General features: G+C 34.3%; 1 protein-coding gene across 6 annotated transcripts; it reads right to left on the bottom strand.

The window, feature by feature from the left end:
- Positions 1–3,180: 3,180 nt before the first annotated feature.
- Positions 3,181–7,516, bottom strand: LOC140819761 (cyclin-T1-3-like). 6 transcript variants are annotated; one of them, XM_073179952.1, is made up of 7 exons: positions 7,237–7,516; positions 5,976–6,322; positions 5,230–5,311; positions 4,750–4,884; positions 4,461–4,636; positions 4,157–4,308; positions 3,181–4,006 (listed from the first exon to the last, which is right to left on the bottom strand). In XM_073179952.1, the coding sequence occupies exons 2-7, from the start codon at positions 6,203–6,205 to the stop codon at positions 3,327–3,329; spliced, it is 1,455 nt and encodes a 484-aa protein (XP_073036053.1). In that variant the 5' UTR covers positions 6,206–6,322; positions 7,237–7,516; the 3' UTR covers positions 3,181–3,326. The 6 variants fall into 6 exon arrangements, with proteins under 6 accessions (XP_073036053.1, XP_073036052.1, XP_073036055.1 ...); XM_073179951.1 differs by having other exon boundaries at positions 7,306–7,516; XM_073179954.1 differs by having other exon boundaries at positions 7,337–7,516.
- Between the last annotated feature and the right edge of the window lie 15,356 nt (positions 7,517–22,872).

Genomic DNA, 22,872 nt, shown 5'->3' with positions numbered 1-22,872 from the left:
GAGCATAAATTTCGAGGGAAACCACTAACATAAAAATGCAAACCCGTGTCTCAATTTAATGAGTAAGAGTTGAGAAACAACTCATTACCTTGAATTTAAGCTATTTAAAGTAAATATCATAATAATATTCAGTACAAAATAAGTTGATTCAAGTATACAACCACAACAATTTCAGAATATTTCGTACTCTATTAGGTACATAAATTGAAAATTTGAGCATATAATACAAGGAGAACCAGTAGCATAAAAAAGCAAACTCGTGTCTCGGTCTATTGATTAAGATTTGGGAAGTCAACTCATTACCATGATTTTAATCTACCGAACAAAAGTCAATATCGTAATAATATTTAGCACAAAATAGGGTAATTCCACCATACAACCACAACAATTTCAATATTTTTTTATGTATTATACTGGGTACATGAATTGAGAATTTGAGCATAAATTTTTTGAGAAACCACTAGCATAAAAATGCAAATTCATGCCTCAATTTTAATGGGTAAGAGTTGAGAAACCAACTTTTTACCATGATTTTAGTCCACCTAACACAACAATTTCAGTATACAACCACAACAAGTTAAGTATATTCCGTACTCTATTGTATACATAAATTGAGAATTTGAGCATATATTCTGAGAGGAACTACTAACAAAAAATGCAAACTCATGTCTCGATTTAATGAAGTAAGAGTTGATTTATTAACACAAGTCAGTAGCATAATAATTTCCAGCACAAAATAGGTTATTTCAAGCATACAATCACAATAATTTCAGTATATTTCATACACTATTGAGCACATAAATTGGGAATTTGAGCATATATTCCAAAGAGAACTACTAGCATAAAAAATCAAACTCATATCTCAATTTATTGAGTAAGAGTTATAAAATCAACTACTTACCATGATTTTAATATACCTAACAAAAGTTGATATCATAATAATACTCAGCACAAAATATGTTAATTTCATCACACAAACACAACAATTTTTAGTATATATCGTACTCTATTACATACATAAATTGAGAATTTGATTCCGAGGGGGACCACTAGCATAAAAAAGTAAACTCATATATACATTTATTGAGTAAGAGTTGAGAAACCAACTCCTTACCATGATTTTAATCTACATAACAAAAGTCAATATCATAATAATATTCAACACAAAATAAGGTAATTTCACCATACAACCAAAACAATTTCAGTATATTTCATATTATATTAGGTACACAAATTGAGAATTTGAGCATAAATTTCGAGGGAAACCACTAACATAAAATTGCAAACCCGTGTCTCAATTTAATGAGTAAGAGTTGAGAAACAGCTCATTACCATGAATTTAAGCTATTTAACAAAAGTAAATATCATAATAATATTCAGTACAAAATAAGTTGATTCAAGTATACAACCACAACAATTTCAGTATATTTCATACTCTATTGGGTACATAAATAGAAAATTTGAGCATATATTACAAGGGGAACCAGTACCATAAAAAAGCAAACTCATGTCTCGGTCTATTGATTAAGATTTGGGAAGTCAACTCATTACCATGATTTTAAGCGACGGAAATCACGAATCATACTGAGTTGACTTCCCAAATCTTAATCAATAGACCGAGACATGAGTTTGCTTTTTTATGCTACTGGTTCCCCTTGTAATATATGCTCAAATTTTCTATTTATGTACCCAATAGAGTACAAAATATACTGAAATTGTTGTGGTTGTATACTTGAATTAACTTATTTTGTTCTGAATATTATTATGATATTTACTTTTGTTAAATAGCTTAAATTCATGGTAATGAGCTGTTTCTCAACTCTTACTCATTAAATTGAGACACGGGTTTGCAATTTTATGTTAGTGGTTTCCCTCGAAATTTATGCTCAAATTCCCAATTTGTGTACGTAATATAATATGAAATATACTGAAATTGTTTTGGTTGTATGATGAAATTACCTTATTTTGTGTTGAATATTATTATGATATTGAATTTGTTATGTAGATTAAAATCATGGTAAGGAGTTGGTTTCCCAACTCTTACTCAATAAATTGATATATGAGTTTACTTTTTTATGCTAGTGGTCCCCCTCGGAATCAAATTCTCAATTTATGTATGTAATAGAGTACAATATATACTAAAATTGTTGTGTTTGTGTGGTGAAATTAACCTATTTTGTGCTGAGTATTATTATGATTAGAACTTTTGTTAGGTATATTAAAATCATGGTAAGTAGTTGATTTCACAACTCTTACTCAATAAATTGAGATATGAGTTTGATTTTTTATGCTAGTAGTTCTCCTTGGAATATATGCTCAAATTCCCAATTTATGCGCTCAATAGTGTATGAAATATACTGAAATTATTGTGATTGTACGCTTGAATTAACCTATTTTGTGCTGGAAATTATTATGTTACTGACTTGTGGTAGGTGGATTAAAATCATGGTAAAAAGTTGATTTCTCAACTCTTACTTCATTAAATAGAGAAATGATTTTGCATTTTTTTTGTTTTGTTAGTAGTTCCTCTTAGAATATATGCTCAAATTCTCAAGTTATCTATCCAATCGTGTAAGAGAAAAATTTTAAAAAATGGATAACATAGCGACGGTTTTGGTTTAAACCGTCGCTAGTACCGACGGAAAATAACTTAGCGACGGTCTATTATATCCGTCGCTATATTTAAATAGCGACGGGTTTTCTTAAACCGTCGCTGAATACGAATTTTTTTTCGGCCAGGAACTGCTTAATAAAACTTTTGATGGGTCAGGGAGTGCAGGTCAAGAATTTCTGACGTAGGGACTGAAAACAAGTTCGAGTTTCTGAATGGGGATTTTTCTCCAATTCTCCCTTAATATAATCATTTTTCTCAAATATTCACAAACATTAAATGAGGTAAAAAAAATTCCAAAGTTATTGTATCATATCTCATGTTTATATTTTCATCTATATAAGTAAAATTATACTAAAAAAAAATAAATTGAGTAGATCTCTTATGAAACGGTCACGCGAATCTTTAGCTGTGAGACAGATCACACCTACCGATATTCAAAATAAAAAATAATACTCTTAACATAAAAAGTAATATTTTTCATAGATAACCCGCATAAAAGATATGTGTCACAAAATACGACCCATGAGATCGTCTCACACAAATTTTTACCAAAAAAATTATATGGATTTAGTCTAAATTCATCGTTATTTTTCTTTATTTTTATTTTGAATCTAAATAATTAAAATATTATTAAACTTTGTATCGCCAATCTTGTTGTTTCGTCATACCAAACGTTATTTGGATTCATTGATGCTCCTGCATAAGCAATCTATCACAAAGTAAATACTGACTCTATCCCGTTCTCGAGCTCCCTTTCGATCCAAGCTTGGCTATTTATCTCCTCGTCGTCGTCGTTTCTTGATCTCTCAGTCTCCGTTTTGTTTGATTTTCTCAGCTTCAATCTCTCTCTTAGTCCAGCTACATCAAACTTTGGACAACTTCCTTTAACTGATACAATGTTGCAACCCGATTTCTGATACAAGTCTTCGGTTATTACCTCCCCGTCGCCATCTTCAACAACACTGTTCGTACAGCCAGAATCATTCATTCTGCAATCCTCATTTCTGTTTACAGTATCATTAGCATCAACATCTTGCTGTTTCCTACTGCTTTTGACCACTGCAGATGTGGACAGTACTGTGGCCTTCCTGGAATTTCTTGAATCTTGAACAGTCGATTCATTTGAAATGCATGATTCACTGCTTTCGGATTTTCTACAGATGGGTTCAATTTTAGTTTCGGTATCAGATGTGAATGGACGTGCTTGTTTCCTACTCTGCCCCAGCAACTGAGGCATGCGTTGAACAGTCGATTCATTTGAAATGCATGATTCACTGCTTTCGGATTTTCTTTTTCTACAGATGAGCTCGATTTTAGTTTCTGTATCACGCGTTAATGGACGTGCTTGTTTCCTGCTCTGCCCCAGCAACTGAAGCATTTGTTGGATCACCTCTGCGAATATTTATGGGAAAACACCGAGACAAACAATCAGTATAACCTTACATTTTAAATGTAAATAGGTAGTAAAACAATGGAAAGATGAAATTTTCAGGACTCGCAGAGGGAAAAAATGACGACAATAAAGAAAGAAAACAAACTAACCTTCTAACTGTTTAGGTGACACATCAAATTGCATCCACCAAGCTTTACCATTTGACGAAGGCAGTTTTATTTTCTGAAGTTTTGCAGCAAGGAAAATCGAACCTGCTGCAATATAATGTGGTTTGTACTGCAAGCAGAGAGTCGTGCGAAGCCTACAATTTTTTTATCGGGGAAGTCTAGTCAGAAATACAATGAAAACGATATAGCCAAAGTTGCCATTGAGCCTACAGAAGTTCCTCAAAAGTCATGAAATTTATATGTGGATGTAATATGTTGATGATCAAGATAATTTATAGATATCTACCAATCGTTCACAAAATTCCACGCGACTTTTGCCACTTCCTTTTGAGAAATTTCCATGCTATTAAGTGCAGCTACTAGTGGCTTGTAAGGGAGTTGAATGTTGAGATCAAAAGCAACAGTAGCTAAAATAAGTGTCTCTCCCATCAAGATCAAATTCTTTTGCTTATCATAAACCTCCTGCATATATTAAAAAAAAAAGACGAATAAGCACCTCCAAGGCTCCAACCGCAACTCAAACAAAAAAACAAAAACCTAAAAATAAAGAAACAAATATATAGAAGGTGTGAAACCTTCTGTCTAATCCTTTGTGGAGCTGAAGGATCCCAGCGATACATCAACTTGTAAGCCGCAACTACGAGATCTCTCAGCCAACGTGGTGTATCGTCAACTTTGCAGGCCAGAAACATACTAGCATTTGCAACAGCCTGCAAAAAAAGACCTTGGATTTGAGATCGCATCATTGTCATAAAAAATCATTTTCAATGTAGACCATCTATTGTGAATTGGTCTTGAAACAAAGAAGAAACCGGAAAACTCCTGAATCATTACGCATTTATATCCAACAAATCCAAATATCTCAAAGGTGGACTTCTAGAATTTTGTAATCTACTGGTCATTACAACAGAGTACCCAGAGTACCTACATCTCATTGATTAAAATAAATGCCGATTGAGAGCTAATATAAAAGCATATGCTTGTGTTGCCTAATTTCATCAATTTGGAAGCAATATTTTATGGACGTCAGAGCTCGGAGGGATTGATACTTCTACCTGCCAGTGATTTTTCGCATGAGACTGGTGCATATAAAACCGATGACACAGAATCGTTGCTGTAGCTATTGTCACCTGTGGCCTAAAAATAAGGGAAAAAACGTTCACCATCAAAAGCACGTATGGACAACTGGAATTACTCGAAAAACAAACTACAAGAACTGCTGAAAATCAGGTTTAAGGACCTTGCATTTTTACTTACCCTATTCCCAAAAGCTTTGACTGTCGCAACTTGGTTAACATTAGTTTTATATAGTAACAATTTCATCATGTTTTTTATCAAATAACTAACTTGGTGGTTTAATATTAGTAAATGAAGGCCAGGAGTACAGTACTCAAGTCCTTGATTGGATACTACGTGGCAAAGACGTGGATTTTAGTACGTAAGTCCAACTGAAAATTTTAGCAAGGAAGAGACATCAGCAGACGTCCATTAATTTTCACCAAAGCTATAGTTATTGGAAAATGGAGTTGTGTGAACTGCTAAGACAAAAAACAACTAATTATAAAACGTATAAAGCATCTCAGTTTAAACTTTCAGTGAAATCAAGCATGGTTTTGCATAAATTTTCCTCTCTTTGTTCATCATCAGAAGTTACCTTTTCGTTTTCTATAGTTGACAATAGACTGCTTGGGAACATGCTAAGAGGGACACCAAAACAGATGCATGGATCCTCTATAGGCATATGTACCAATCCAAGGAGACAACAAATAGATAGTATAAGCCGCGTTCTGCAGAAGCTTACACTTTAAGCTCAATGCCAAGGTTTTGTAAATATGAACAGCACATCTGCCGCAAATGAGATTCCTGCTCGTGACTAATGCCATCTTTCCTCGATGGAGAATGTTCCTCTATTTCTTCCCTTGTGAAGTGCCATTTGGGTTTGTAAGTTTGAGACGCTTCATGTGAGTTCATGCCGGCTGCAACTTGAAAACTTTTATCATTAAATAATATCCTTGGCAGCTGGGGTGCCATCTTTTGTTGTTTTCTTTCCAGCAGGAGAAAAGAACTAATATATTTGACTGCAGAATAGCTCCGGACAATCCAAATGGATCATCAACAGCAAAAGTACGAACCCGTCGATTTGTGAGTCTGCAACATAAATACAAAAAATTATCAACGAGAAGTAGACCATTGCATATAAAAATAACGTAAAAAATAGTGGTACAATTTGTCTGGCATTTTATGAACTATTGCATGTGCATATTCAAAGTGTGTGGGTCAAAAAGTGATTGTGCACATCACCTTCTTCCACAGTTCCGATCATGTTAGAAAGTAAAGGGCAAAACTCAAACTCATCAAATCCCAACTCCAAAAAGAATATGCAAAGTAAAAGTATAACACAAACAAGAAATAACAAAACAAAATATAACACAAACACAAAAATAACAATTTCTATGTCGGTATATGAACCTTAGTCAAGCAAGTAGTGACATCTCATACCGAAGTTAGCCTTCCATGCTCTGATTTAAACCAAAAAGTTTCTTTATTTTTGAATCAAAACGGATTGAAACATAGTCCAACACGGTTTTCAAACAAGGAACTCGTAAAAAATTTACTGTAACTCCTATGTAAAGTCAGACCAAGAACATTCGAAACAAACAAAAGAAGACTACATCATAAATATATATTCCCAATAAATTTCAGTAACGCACTGAAATATTTAAAGGATTCATAAAAGTTTCTTGTCAACCTCCCACAGACCAAATAACTTGGACAAATCCACATAATCGAAAGGGTCTGACACGTGTACTGGTAAACCAAGAAATTCAAAACCGAAAAGACTAGCATCAGAACTTACAAATTTTGAAAAAAAAATCACAAAACCCTATTAACTACTCGACCCCAACTTCCAAAACACAAAATCACTCAGATAAATTCAAGAAATATAAAAAGATAAATCTGACCCATATGCCGTTGAAACCAAAAAAAAAACCCACGAGAAGAAAAGAATCCGATAGCACAATCAAATTTATCCAACAGAACTCGCATTTAAGAACAATTACCACGAAACGGAACACAAAATCTATCACTTCCAGAAATAAACAATGCTGACAAAAAAAAGAGATCTTTACATTCAAGCAGAGAGAAACCGCAAAAAGATACCGATGCACACTTCCAATGTTTCTTCGGAAAAGCAGCCGAAAAGAGCGTCTCCGAAGAACCCTAGAAGTCGGTATTGCGCATATGAATTTGGTGGCCTGTGCCGTTACCAATGAAGTTTCCGAAATTCAGTTGACGGTCGAGTTGTGAATCTCTCTCTCTCTAGATTTCATTGTTGTAAGTTTTATGAAAGAGTGATATTTTGTTCCATTGACTTGACCCTCAAATAATACCATGTGAAAATGGAAGAACGACGAGCAATAGTATTATTTAAAAATTTATCTAATTTTAATTCGAGTCAACTTGAAAATTATCAATTCGAACCCAAAATCGGATCAACCTGGCTAATCCGATTTTGAATTTTTTTTAAAAAAAATAATATTTTAATTTAAACACATAATAACAAAACTACATCATATATATATATATATATATGATTTAAATTTGAAAATTTAATTATAGAAAAATAAAGTATATTTACTAAATCAAATAAACAATTGTTTAAAAAATAAAAAATATTCAAAATAAATATTAAATTATGAAAATTTATGATATAAATATAGAATAAATATTTTTTCAAATATATAATATATAAAAATATAGACAATATTTATTAATTATATTATTTTTAAAAAAAAGTAAATTTTCTAGTCAACTCGGGTCAACCCTCAACCTGATCATTTTTTTTGGGTCGGCTATCGGGTCCAACCCGATCTGACACGAAAACCCCAAATCCAAACCTAATTTTTTTCGAGTTGAACCGTGTCAGGTTGGTGGGTCGTGTCTAATTTTGACTCCTTTATAAAATTGTATTTGATAAAACATTATCATTTACTAAAAAATTATAATTTTTCAATTAGATCAGATTGGATATTTATCTCATAAAATTAATCGATTATATGTTTTCACAAGAGTTTTTGTGTTCATCTTAACATGATTTCGTTGGTTGTATGTTTTATGAAAGTTTGATATTTTGTTCCATTGAGTTGACCCTCAAATACTAAGAATGAAAGGGTGTCAATTCGGGTTGGCCGGGTTGAGCAATAGTATTATTTAAAAATTGTCCAACATGAAAACTACTGTAAGGCCCGAGAATTTGATTATCGTAAACTGAAATGATTTGAGTATAATTACTGTAATCTGAGATGAATCTGGGATGATTTCCGGATTGATTGAAGTGATTATAGACGGAACGGAGTAGACCTGGAAAGCCGCAAGGAAATATTAAAAGAGGTGCAAGAAGGGTCCCCGCGCACATGTGCGGCGTCGATGCGCGCACCTGCGCGGAGGGTCCAGAAACTTGCGCGCACATGTGCGGCGTCCATGCGCGCACCTGCGCGGAGTGTCCAGAAACTTGCGCGTACATGCGCGGCTGGAGGCGCGCACATGCGCGAGAAGAGAAAAGAGGAAGGTGCCGGGCCGAACCTCCGGCGCATATGCGCGGCTTTGTGCGCGCATATGCGCGCGGCATGCATTTTGAGAAATCGCCACTTGTTCTCTTGGAATGCACGAGATATATATATATATATATATATATATATATATATATATATATATATATATATATATATATATATATATTTATAGATTCATATGTAACTGAAGGGCATTCAATTCTAGAAAGAAAGAGAGAGGGCCGAGGAAGCTTCACGGGAGATTTGAGATTTACGAGTGATCCGTCCGGTCGATTTTGAATCCGAGTAAGGTATCGTGTTACTATCGACGTAGGCTACAACTGGACGTAAGTTTTGCTACGTTTTGACATGTTTTGAAATTAGACTATTGTCAGAATTGAATAGGATTCATATATGAAGTTTTTGTCATGTTAGACATCATAGAATCGAAGTCAGATTGAGAAACAGACTGATTATGTAATTGTTATGATTTTCGGAGTCGATTTGATTGAGATTCGATATCATAATTGTATTATCATTGAGATTATGAGTTACACTGATACTGCTTACAAAGTCTGGTATTATATCTGTGATGTTCGGATTGACGGGGTTATCGAGATTGTATTATTATACCGTCGAAACATCAGGGGATTAATATTGATCAGATTCGGTATTGATTTAGATTGCATATTGATTCGATATTGATCAGAGTATATTTTGATTTGAATATTGATCAGAACAGGTATTGAATTGAGTTGTATATTGATATTATATCTGTTCGGCATTGTTATTACCAGATTGAGAATGGACCGAGATAGAGTCGGGAATTTTTCTTCTTCTTCCGAGCGAGAAGATAAAGGTATAAATTAATGTTGAGTTGGGATTGCACAACTCGAGTGAGGTTTGACTCGAGTTTCCCTAAATCACATACTTCACTTTATTGGATTGATATTTGCATTGAGTTGATTGATGTACTTGTTCTCTTGAATTATAGAAAACAGGTATGAGATGAATAATCTTGTGACAGAAGTGCCTGATAGTGGTGGGATCGCCACGGCACATTGCACGATGTCTCAAGATAGGATATTGGCGATAGAGCTACAGTCCATGACGGTTAGGTCAGGACACCGGATGTTTGGTTATATCGAGTAAATAGAATCGGAATTTCTTCTATTACGGAGTTCGATATAGGAACACCATATTTGGTTATATCGTAATTCGATATAGGAACACCATAATTGGTTATATCGTAATTCGATATAGGGACACCATATTTGGTTATATCGAGTAAATAGACTCACGGTTCCTTCTATTACGGAATTCGATATAGGATCACCACATTTGGAAACCGGGATCTCTAGGCTAGGACTGAGTCTAGTTTAAAACGTGGAGTCACGAGTTTGAGTGACAATTATATTGATTTATATTTATTGATGTTGATTATGTTCCTGAAAATGGTTCATGTTCCTTGTTGTTCCTGATATTGGTACATGTTTAGAATAGGAGTTATTCTTGATATTGATTATGTTCCTGATTAGAGTACATGTTTAGAACATGATCGAGTATGGTATATATTCATGTTCTGATGTTGATACATGTTGGATTTGTTGGTTATATGCTTTTATATTGTTTATATGATTGCATGTATACATGATTTATACTGAGAATATAATTCTCACCGGAGTTATCCGGCTGTTGTCTTGTTTGTATGTGTGCATGACAACAGGTGGGACATGATATGAGTCAAGAAGAGAACGAGGCTGGATTAGATAGCGTGGAGATCCGGGATCAGAATGGACTAGGATTCATTACTTGATCGATAGTAATTGAAATCTAGTTTTAATAGGAAGGTATTAAGTACTAGATGGGTACTTTAACCTTAATATGTAAATTGGATTAATTTACATTACGATTCCGCTGTGTATTTTAAATTTTTTTTATGTCCCTCATTACTTAATTGTTGCATTTGATATTAAAAACGATTAAAGAAATGATTAGCATCCGGGTCCCCACAACTACCAACCCGAACCCAAACTCTAATCAACCCGACTAACCTGATTTGGAATTTTTTTGAATTTTTTTTAAAAAATAATATTTTAATTTAAATACATAATAACAAAATCTACATCATATATATGATTTAAATTTGAAAGTTTAATTATAGAAAAATAAAGTATATTTACTAAATCAAATAAAAAATTGTTTAAAAATAAAAAAATATTCAAAATAAATATTAAATTATGAAAATTTATGATATAAATATGCAATAAATATTTTTCCAGACATAAAGTATATAAAAATGTAGACAATATTTATTAATTATATTATTTTTTAAAAAAAAAAATTCGGGTCAACTCTGGTCAACCTCCAACCCGATCATTTTTTCGGGTCAGCTATCGGGTCCAACCCGATCTTACCCGAAAACACCAAACTCAAACCTGATTTTTTTTCAGGTTGAACTGTGTCGTGTTGGTGGGTCGTGTCTAATTTTGACACCCCTATAAGAATGTATTTGATAAAACATTATCATTTAATAAAAATTATAATTTTTCCAAAATTAGATCAGATTGGATATTTATCTCATAACATTAATCGATTAGATGTTCTCACAAGAATTTTTATGTTCATCCTAAGATGATTTCGTCTATCCGAAATGTGGATATCGTCGGAAAAGATCGGGCTAATTGCATGAAAACTTCCTGTGAAAAGTTCATAAACCATAAAATTTCTAAAAAATATTAAAAACTAATATATATTTCATTTTAAAAAATCAAACGCAGTTCATTCATGTATTATAAAAAGGGGAAATTGCTCCTAAATCCCTAAACCCAAACTTAACTTGTTCCTAACTCCCTAGCCATCAAAAACTCTCTTTTAACTCCCTAAACCTATAAAATTGACAAAACTACCCTCATTCTCTATTTTCTTTTAATTGATCTTCCGCGCTTCAAAAATGGTATCAGAGCTTATAAAAAGCCCCGAGCCTCTATCGTGTGATCTGACACGAAGCACGACTCTCCGTAGGGGATAACCTTGCTCTGATACAGAGATGAGGTTAGCAAACTGATAGGTACCTTTTGGGGTGTCACCCTGTGATTGATCCTTGGATCCCTCATCTCCTGATGCAAAAGGTGGAGCTCTGAGTTGGGGCACTGACTCAAAAATGGTATCAGAGCATGGTTAATTTATTTCAAACACGAAAATTTTATTATTACTAGTAATTAAATGTATGAGAAGGAGAATTTCGAAAAAATTATGAATCCGAACTTTAGTTCGAGGAGAATAATTTACAAGAACTATTCCAATATTTTGGAATATACACAAGTTTATCTAACTATTGTTAGATATCAGAAACAGGAGAACAAATGAAACTTATCTCCTGATAAAAGACAGCAGTGTTTGCAAAACCTTGCATACACAAAAGGTAGACTCTTACAGGCCGAAAAGACCAGATCTTCAATGATCTGTTAAATATGCCAGGGACTACCATCCAGTTCGAAATTGAACTTATTTCCCTAGAAATAATTCAATTAGAACAAGAATTACAGCGAAGTACATGCTTCACTGAACTCAGAACGAAAGGTATGCGTTTACAAGGTTTAAAGAACCGTAAAAACATACTTCAAAATCTACTCAGAAGAAATTCTTCAGAGAACAATGGATCTGTATAGACAGAAGATCTACGAAGGGAAGCAACAGCACCCTCAGGTAAAAATTTATGATTCAGAATAATAAATTTCTGGAGATAGTACCAGACTCCTCTAAGCTCTCTCTGGATCTTAGAGAAATACAGAAAACGGTACAAAATTATGGCAATATGCTATATTATGTACCTCAAAGGATTGAAAAGGTCCTAGAGAAACAAGAAGAAATTCTTGAGATCTTAAAGGATATCCAAACAAGAATACAGAAACTAGAACAACAACCAAGTTCTAGTAGAAGAACTTCAGGAGGCTGGTTACCACCATCCTTTGGTACCGAACCTTTGTTACATCAACAAGGGAAGGCCAGAGTGGTGTCAAAACCTTTAACTGAAGAAGAAAAGATGATCAATCTAATCAAGTCTGTCTCAGAAAAGAAATTGATCTGATGACAACTTTAGAAAGGATTGGTTTGGAGGATCTACAAGAGCTTGCGGAATCTTTCGCAAATCTCAAAGTAGTAGATCTAAAGATGAATACAGCAGTAGGTGAAACACCACCTGCAATAACCTGGTCATCTTCTCAGGAACCACCAAGGGAAAGTATGGGATCTCATAATGTAAATATGAGAGAATCTCAGACTGATTTCCATACCGGTGGAGGATCATACCCAGCGGGAACAAGGGCAAGGAGAACTCAAATTCCTTTGCACCAAACACCCTATGGGAAAACTGTTTTAGACCCTATACATCCTTACGGGGTTATGCTTAACCTTGATGTATTGGACTTCAAAAACAGAGAAGATCTCATAGACGATTGGACATCTGCTATGAGAATTGCAGCAGGAACACTTGATCTCAACAAAGAAGGATTCATTAAACTTTTGGAAATGAGTCTTATGGGATCAGTAAAAATTGCTTGGGACATGACTTCAGCAGAAATGAAAGAGTCAGTTCTAGTTGGAGAATCTCTTAGTGAGATCGCGGGAAAGATGGCTACCCTATTCAAAGCACACTTTATAGGGGTAGACTATTTCAACAGTCAAGATACAGAGAAGAAGAAAAAATATACTCAAGCTCTGTATAGTCTTGAATTACATGATATATGTTTGGTAGATGAATACATTATGTTATTCACCAAATATAGATGGAATTCAGGAGTCGAAGAAGATATAGCTATGCAGCTTTTCTTTGCAAAAATGCCAAGCCCTTGGAGAGAAATGCTCATAAGGGAATACGTACCTGGTAATCCAGATACATTGGCAAGAAGAGCCTCTTTCCTTAAAGGGAAATTAGCAGAATGGTGTCACATGGCAGCATTACAAAAGAATTACAAACGACTAAGGGGTATCAACAAAAGAACTCCTTTGTGTTGTAAGGAAAATGATCTTCCAACAATTATTGGAAGTAAACCACAGAAGCATAAAAGGAAAAGTTTTAGGACTCATCCTTATGCACGAAGTGGAAGAAGTTCTTGGAAACCAAGAACCGTATGTTCTAGACAGAAAGCCAGATCTTATAAATCTGGACAAAGAAGCGGACCATCGAGAAGTAGGATATCATCCCAGGCATCAAGTTCATCTCGAAGCACAGGAAGAACACCTACAAAGAAAACTTTCAGAAGAGCTCATACGCGAGCTAGTGAAAGTTTCAAAGATTGTAATTGCTGGACATGTGGAGCAAGAGGTCATATCTCAACCAACTGTCCAGAAAATGAGAAAAGAGGTATTAAATGCTTCGATCCTACTCCGGATATAGAAGATGCAGTTTATTGCCAAGATCTCATTCAAGTATACCGATTTGAGGACATTGCCTCAGATGAGAGTATATATGAAGAAGAGGAAGTCTTAAGTCAGGAAGAATCTGATGGAACAGAATCGGAATCTGACTGAAGACGAGGTGTTTCGACACGAAACACATGAAGATTTGTCTGGGTTTTTTAGCCAGACAACAATATCTCATAACATGGTTCAAAGAATCATGAGAGAAAATCCAAGTCTACAGAGATACCAAGGTTTCTCTGCAGGACAGGTAGAAAAGTTCTTAGGAAGTCTTGGCCTAAGAAGCATAAAGCATCATCTAATCTATAAAGTTTCTAGAAGGGAAATGGCAATCCCAATGGAACTTACAGGAAATAGAATGGAGATGCAGTTAATTCCTTCCGAAGAAATAAAGGAGGAATTACAAAAACTCAAGATAGAAGTAGCAAGGACTATGTCCTGGATTCATATAGGAGCAATCCAGATTATGATAAAGGCTACTTTCAAAGAAGGGATAGATTCACCAATTGATATCGCCATATGCGATAAAAGAATGGGGAATCTACAAGATTCAGTACTGGGAACAATCTCAGGAAACCTCTGTGCGGGAAAAATTGTAGGAGTAATCTATCCAAGGATAGCCTACAACCTGGCAGATCGAGATTTCAGCCGAGCCTTGACATTACATCAGAACTTCAAGGAAAAAAGGTTGATGAAAGAAGGCAATAGACCATATTCTATTACCTATCAGATTTCATATGCTCTATCTAATACACATCATTCTGAACTGTTTATTAGAAACGAGTTTATTGAAATCCCTGAGATATTTGGAAAAGTTACGCAGGCAATTTATCCAGAAAGAATTGAGTTTCCTTTAATACAGGAAACAGATATCCAGATCCAAGACAAACCGATTCTACAGAGAAATCAAAGTCTTAGACTGGAACCAAGAAGACTATCTTTTCAAGGAGATAGAATTACAAGTTACAGATGAGATAAAAAGCCTGTCATAGAAACTCAACAGGAGTTGAAAAGTTTTTCTACAATAGGAAAGCTCAGATGCCCAGAAGGTTGGAAGGAAGTAGAAATAGTATTTGACATTACAAAACAAAGGAATCAATTTCCTTGTAATTCAATATACTATTTGGAACAACCGATGATAGGAACTTACCAAGGACTGATTAATATCGGAGAATTGGAGGTTCATATTCAAGGAATTCCAGGAAAAGAATCAGAACGACTGATTCTTGGGCTAGAGTTTCTCGAGGAACATAAACCTTGGAAACGTCTAGAGTATGGAATGGAGTTTATGGCAGAAGATAAAATGTGGAAAATCCAATGACCACAAGTCCATTCTCCATATACATTCCAGTAGGAATGTTGTATGAACAATATAAGGCAGAATACTTTGCTGCATATATTGATTCAGGTGCTGGAATATGTACAGCAAAACGAGGAGTTTTTCCAAATAATTTGGAAGAAGAATTACCCAAGATTGCTGGAAGAGATTTTTCCAGAAGAATCTTAATCTTATGTAAAGGGATTAAGATGACTGAAATCATGATTGGCGGTGCTGGACAAACACCTTGGTACAAGGTAAAGACACCACCAATTTATTTTCATGATACAGGAGCTGACATATTGTTAGGAAATAATTTCCTACAAATGTTCAAGTCCTATACACAAGAAAATGAGACTAGAAGATTAGTGTTCACAACACCATGTGCTCACAAAATCATAGTCCAGAGACTTCGGGAGGCATTTTACAGAAAATTGCCAATCCAGTTTCGCAGCAAGCGTGGTGATTCAGGAAAACTTCTGAACCCAAAAATGAAGGATTCAAGACGGTTTGGAGAAACAATGCTCCAGTTAAGAGCAGATAAGGAACTCCAACCAGAAGATATAGAATGCCTTAAGATAACTCTACACACAAATGAAGTAGAGTTTGAATCTAAAGTATCACTGGAAGATGTTAAGAAGAGGATCAAAGAAAATTATAACGAAGATCCCTTGGCATGGTGGGACAGAAATCAACTCAGGGCTTGCCTTAAGATCAAGAAAGGCAAAGAGTATGAATTTGTCCGTTGTAAACCCATCCCAATGAACATCATTGATCAGAGGGATATGCAGATTGTAATCAAGGAACATTTGGACCTTGGATTAATCAAAGCAGGTATGTCACCATATAGCAGCCCAGGTTTTCTGGTAAGAAACCATGGTGAAATTAAACGAGGAAAACCCAGATTGGTTATTAATTATCAAGAAATTAATAAGATTCTGGAGTTTGATGGGTATTTTATACCTAGTAGAGAACACTTGATTAGTTGCATTCGCAATGCCAAGATATTCTCTAAATTTGATTGCAAGTCGGGATTCTATCAGATTCGGATGCAGGAAGAAAGCAAGAAATTCACAGCTTTCTCCACACCTCAAGGACATTATATTTGGGAAGTATTACCAATGGGATTGGCTAACTCACCCCAAATATTTCAAAGAAAGATGGATAATCTTTTCAAAGATTATTTCAAGTTTATGTTTGTTTACATCGACGATGTTTTAATAGCATCCAAAGATATGAATGAACATGTTAAACATTTGGAGATTTTCTCTAATGTTTGCAAGAAAGAAGGACTGGTTTTATCTGAAAAGAAAGCAGTCATTGCTACAAGAAAGATTGAATTCCTCGGAATTGAAATCGATGAGTCAGGAATAATTCTGCAAGAGCACATAGTAGAAAAAGTGCAGAATTTTCCAGAAAATCTCAAAGACAAGAAGCAACTTCAAAGTTTTTTAGGGGTTGTTAATTTTGCTGGGATGTTTATTAAAAACCTAGCAAAACACAGGAAGGTGTTCAGTCCATTATTAAAAAAGGATGCTAGATTTATATGGACAGACGAACACACAAAAGGACTTATCCATTTAAAGAAGGTTTGCAAAAATCTTCCAAAGATGGCTATTCCTCAAGACGAGGATGATCTGGTATTATATACCGATGCCAGTGATCATTGGTGGGCTGCAGTATTAACAAAGCTCACACCAGATGGAGAACAACCATGCAGATATTGTAGTGGGTTATTCTCAGATGCAGAAGCCATAAGATGGCATATCAACGAAAAGGAATTTTATGCAGTAAAGAGGGCTTTTGAAAAATGGCCATTATTTTTACTTGCAAAGAAATTCACTTTGAAAGTTGATAACACTCAAGTTAAAGCCTTTTTGAGGAATATAATTGAGTCTAAACCGGAGAAGGCTAGATTATTACGATGACAAGCTTTATGTCAAAATTATATTTTTGATATTATGATAATAAAATCTCATGAAAATATTCTTGCAGATTTTTTAACAAGAGATGGACAGCATTGACATTGATGCTATTATCAAGATGCAGAGGCATTTGAGGGAACACCTTGAAATGCTTCAAACCGAGTTCAACAAGTTAGCTGTTAACGCAGAAGTTGCGGGAAGGCTACAACAAGCTGATAAGAGAATTGTCTCTGATCGAATTACAGGATGTTTACAGGCATATACTCAATTATGGTCTGTAACACAAAGGCCTATCCTCCAGGGCATTGAGAGACCACTGGTTTCTCAAATGGAGAGTTTTCGAGTACAGGACTCTATACCTGTAGCGGGGGATTCAAATACCCCTTGCACAAGTGTTAAGTCGGGATCATCACGAGATGAGTCGGCTGAAACAAAAATTGAGACTCCTGATCTTTATCTTGAGTCCTCAAGTCAACCCTTCACCTCGGGGATTGAAGAGGGAGAGATCAACCTTAGGCCTCGTATTGACAAAGGCAAAGCTAAGGTTGGTACTAATGAAGGTGTAATTTCTCCATTTCAGATTTATCAGCAGAATTGGGAGAAATTAAAAACACGTATTGGCATTAACCCAGCTACAAATAGGGTTGATGTTTCAGGAAAATATCCAAAGGTATGGATGAGACCTAATTCATATCCCAAGGAGGTTAAAGCTTGGTATGAATTTGGGGCTCTTGCCTCAGTTTATACTACATCACCCAGCTTTCCGGAAATCTCAGGTTTACCAAAGTGGATCCAGGAAGCTGTTCACGAGACTTGGGCAAACAATGATTATTTGTCCAGAGGAGATGTTTTGGAGCTATACTTCTTTAGTGCAGCACCAGAACCAGCAGGGAAAGGTTCTCACGAAGCCTTTCATTTCATCAAGCTAAGGAGGCCAGATTCAAATATCCAGAAATTTATCAAGGACCCTCCGACAGAAGAAACACCCCTAGTGTCTTCAATTACTGAAGATGACATTTCTACCAGAAGAGCTTGGGGTATTTGGGTCTGTCTCACTGAGATGGACAAAGTCAAGTTTCCGTTCAAATTCTACAATCATTCAGTGAACGGATCATTCCTGTTAAATACCATGACAGGAAAAACAACAAGTTTTGCAGAAGATCTATTTGAAAAGAAAAGAAATCTTTTGTGGAATAGCAAGCTGCCGGCAAGTAAAGAAACTCGTCGGAAATTCTGTAATATGGCACATGTAGGAAGATGGTCTGAAAACATCTGTCCAGAATGCCAAAACCAGAAGGAACCGGAATTTGGTAAAGGATTCAAGCCGAGATCTGATCGGAAACACTTTACCGATACCAGTACAAGTGGGGATGGACCACAGTCACGATTTCCTCGAGGAAGCCGAAAGCCAAAGATTCCTCGACAGAATTAAAAGGGACATGTGACCCTCCATTACAAAAGCAGGACCACTACCATGTGAGTGGTAGAAACAAGACAACCACTAATTAGTGGAAAAGGACAAAGAAACCACTAATAACAAATGGTGGATGACTCAGCAAGCATTGGATACCAATCTAAAAGGAATCCAATGAATAAAAGTAAATTAACTGGTCCCGAAAATTCATCCATAAATAAGGACAGAAAGGAAACCAGTTAAACACACCAAAATCAAAACTTAAAAATGTATCGAGTATATTTAAAAGTTTTGAATAGAAGGATAACATACAAGAGGAAAGAGGCAGAAGCTCTTAAATGGTTAGTAAATCATTTCAAAGAGTATAAAAAAGATGAGATTACTGCCGATATCCCAGAAACTCATCGTCAGTGGTATCTAAAAGAGATAAAAGAGGATGAGAAGTTGATGTCAAGATTAATAATCTAGACAGGGACCCCTCAACCACCAAATGGTCCCCAATGCAAGCTGTAAAGGCTTATGAAGATTTGAAATCCGAAGTTCAAATCCGAAGGAGCCTTCTATAAATAAGGCAGGAAGAAGGAAGTGAAGATCATCAAATATTTTCTCCATTTCTTTCATACAAGGTTGTAATATTTTCTTTCAAGTTTTATGTGTGTTAAGAGTTCAGCTACGATAAGTAGCTAAACAAGTTTCTCCTCCTCTACAGGAGGTTACTATGTAATAAATAAATGTTTGTGTTTGAATAAAAAAGATCTTTGCTCTTAGCCCCTATCATGTATTATTTTCAAAATTTGATCTTTTGCTGTACGCTCTAAGGTAGGAAACGAATTAGAGCTGTGCTAAGTATTGCTGAAGGAATCTGCTTAGTAACCATCGGTTGCGATCGTGTGGTTGGACTGTGAGGAGCAGTTCGTAAAAAACGGTGGATATAACCCGGTGGTACTCTAGTCAAAAAGGTAAAAGATTCAATTTATTTTACGGAAGCATGATGGGCCTTTTACTACAAAAAAGAAATCAATTATTTAAAATAAAGATATAAGGGCAAATTTGGAAATTTGAGGGATATGGGGAGTTGAAACAAAGTTTTAATGGGGTAGGGAGTAAAGAGGAGGTTGAGAATGGAAATAGGGAGTTTTTGATAAAATCCCCTTATAAAAATTCAATCATATTTACCCCTATATCGGTGGGTTTTAAGCACAATTTTTAAAAACACGAGTTCGAAAATGCTATTAACCGAAGTAACGTTTTTTTTTTACTGGAAGTGTTGTACAATTTCTTGGATTAAAGGTATGAGCTTTTAGGCTTATAGGCTTTCCATGTGAGTGAATGAAAATTTGGAAATGTGGTTTGTCCCACATTGGAAAAATGAAGTGGTATAGATAAGTTTATATTGTGTTAAACTTTATTGAGGTGTAACAATGATTAGTCAAGAGGTTCTCTCTCGTGCACGTCGGCGCAGGGGTGCAAATCATGGGCCCGATTTGCAGTGGAAAAAGGTTTGACTTGTGTGCAAGCGTACAAGCGCGACTTGGGTGTGTCGAATGTCTGACTGATCAAGGCAAAAATCGCCTAGCAGTCTATGCCATCTTTTGTTATTTTTTTTCCAGTTGAGACCTTTCACATGCCCTTGAGACTTTTCGCATGACCTGACTGTTGGTGCTTCATCTCCCCAACTCTTGGTGCTTCATCTACTATAATTAAGGCAACATTTGGCCTTTCATATAGATGTTATTTATGTTGCGACTTTGATTGTTGCACTCCCAAGAGCAGGTTGTCCACAAGTAGTATAATTCGGTGAGTCCGAATATCGTATCCACAGGGAAGCTAAGGTAATTACAAGTCCACTACAATGTCTTTTTGTTTTTGTTTTTGTTTCTTTTTAATTTTAATTGAATCTTTAATGGGTAAATTTTAATTGTTCAAATTTAAATTTAAGTAGTTGAGATTAAAGGATCCACTCTTGGTATTTTAATAAAGTTAACATTAACGAACAATATTGAAATCCACTTAATAAAATGGTTCCAATATATTAAATAATCATATTTATATTATGTTATAAATTATAATCTTATAAGTACATAATATATACCAAAACTTATAAATGTGGTCAAGTATTTATTGTGCTATATATATTTGTAAACACTAAATCAAGGTTCCCACTTTAAATGGTTGGTAAAACCAAACAAACATTTAAATGGTACCAATAAATTAATACTATAATGTATTCATATATAATAAATCAAGAAATCCAAGTTAAATGGTTGGTAAAACCAAACTAACATTTAAATGGTTCCAAGAATTTAATATTATAATATATTTATATATAATAACTCAAGGCATCCATTTTAAATGGTTGGTAATACCAAACTAACATTTAAATGGTTCCAAGAATTTAGTGTAACATATAGCAACAATAAATCAAAACTCCCACTTATAAGTAGGGTATAAAAATGCTTAAAGAAATAAATATAACATAAACAATAAATAATGATTAAATAATATAAAACATAGATTCTTACCTTATAATAACCTTATTATCATGCCAAGAGCTTCACCTTATCATCTCAACTTTAGGAAGTTAGCTATTCATTATTCAAAGTGTAAAACTTTGAATATGAAATTAACATGCTAATTATATTTAAATGAAGAAATAAAAGAAAAATATAGAGAGAAATATTATGAACTCAAAGATTTGTTCATAGAATGAGGGATATCTCAATACATTACAATGCACCCCTATTTATAGCCAAATTTGGGGAGACAACCACAAATAAAATATTATTTTTTACACATAAGTCTTCATTGGTGTTCCAAGAAATTAATATTATATTGCACATCACTTTTGACAAGCATCTTCTCCGAATTTTCTTCTTCACATAAAATGAAACATGTGGATAATTGAGTTGTCTAGTTGTGGTATTTTTTTCAGAATATTTGACCAAGTAGTTTGAGAGATATGGTCAAAATACTAGAGCATGGTAAAACTGCCACTCCTTCGGTAACTTTAATTGTTGCTTAATTTGATCCCAATTGTGAGAGGATTTTTATCTCATGCTTGCCACCAATATTGTAGATATTAACATCAACTTTCTACAGGTCCAAGAATCATCTTAATCCCATTTGCAACGCCAAGGTTATTCTTGTTTTATCGAACCTGTAAAAATAGTAAAAACTTATAATTACACAACAACTTATATTTTATACAATTTATTATAAAACATATAATATTTAAAAATTTAATAAAACAAAAACTATATATTTATATTATAAAACATTTAATTAATGTACAATTTTTATGTTTATCACACCTCCCAACCAGCTTATTGCTAGTCCCTAGCAATTTAAGCGTTAATAGCAATACAAAACATATTGATTAATTTAAATAGAAATGTAATCAGAACTATCTAAGTGTTTAAATAAAATTTGAAAACTGTCAAAGTTATATCAAGATCATCATAATTATAATTTATGAAATAATTTGAGATGATTAATTCAAAGCTTATTTTAGGTAGTTAAATGTACACGGCCTTCAGAAATTCCTAGTAAGAGTCTCAACTCCATATCCTCACAGGTTAATAAATGTTTCAATTTATGGCAACGATTTCTCTCATGGAGTTGGAATACAGATAAATGCTCAGAAAAATGGTTTACAGAATGCAGACAGACAAACGAGCCAAACTAATCAAAAGATAGAAAATCAATTGATTTAAAATCCAGTTGTTCTTATTATATTTTTTTTTCCTGATTTTTTTTTTTTTTTTTTTTACATCATGGAATCAGACTAAGTTTATGCTTTTTGACCACATATTTATTTAATTTGTACAATGTATTTCTCTCTTTCTTTTTTTTTATTTTTTTTTTATTTTTTTATTCTTATGAGAGAAAAATGGGTCGCAGCATATAACTTAAAAATTACATAGATCTTCAACATCTTTCTTTTTGTATTTTTCTTTTTTTTTTCTTTTTTTTTTTCAGGAAATATATATTTTTTTTTTCAAAATAAGAACTCAAGATCTAAACAATAGATAGTCTCTCTCATGATCAATAAAGGCTCGAAAGCTGTG

The sequence above is a fragment of the Primulina eburnea genome, chromosome 18, assembly GCF_022965805.1.
Source record: "Primulina eburnea isolate SZY01 chromosome 18, ASM2296580v1, whole genome shotgun sequence".
Taxonomy (NCBI): Eukaryota; Viridiplantae; Streptophyta; class Magnoliopsida; order Lamiales; family Gesneriaceae; genus Primulina; species Primulina eburnea.
This window is presented reverse-complemented; position numbering and strand designations above follow the sequence as displayed.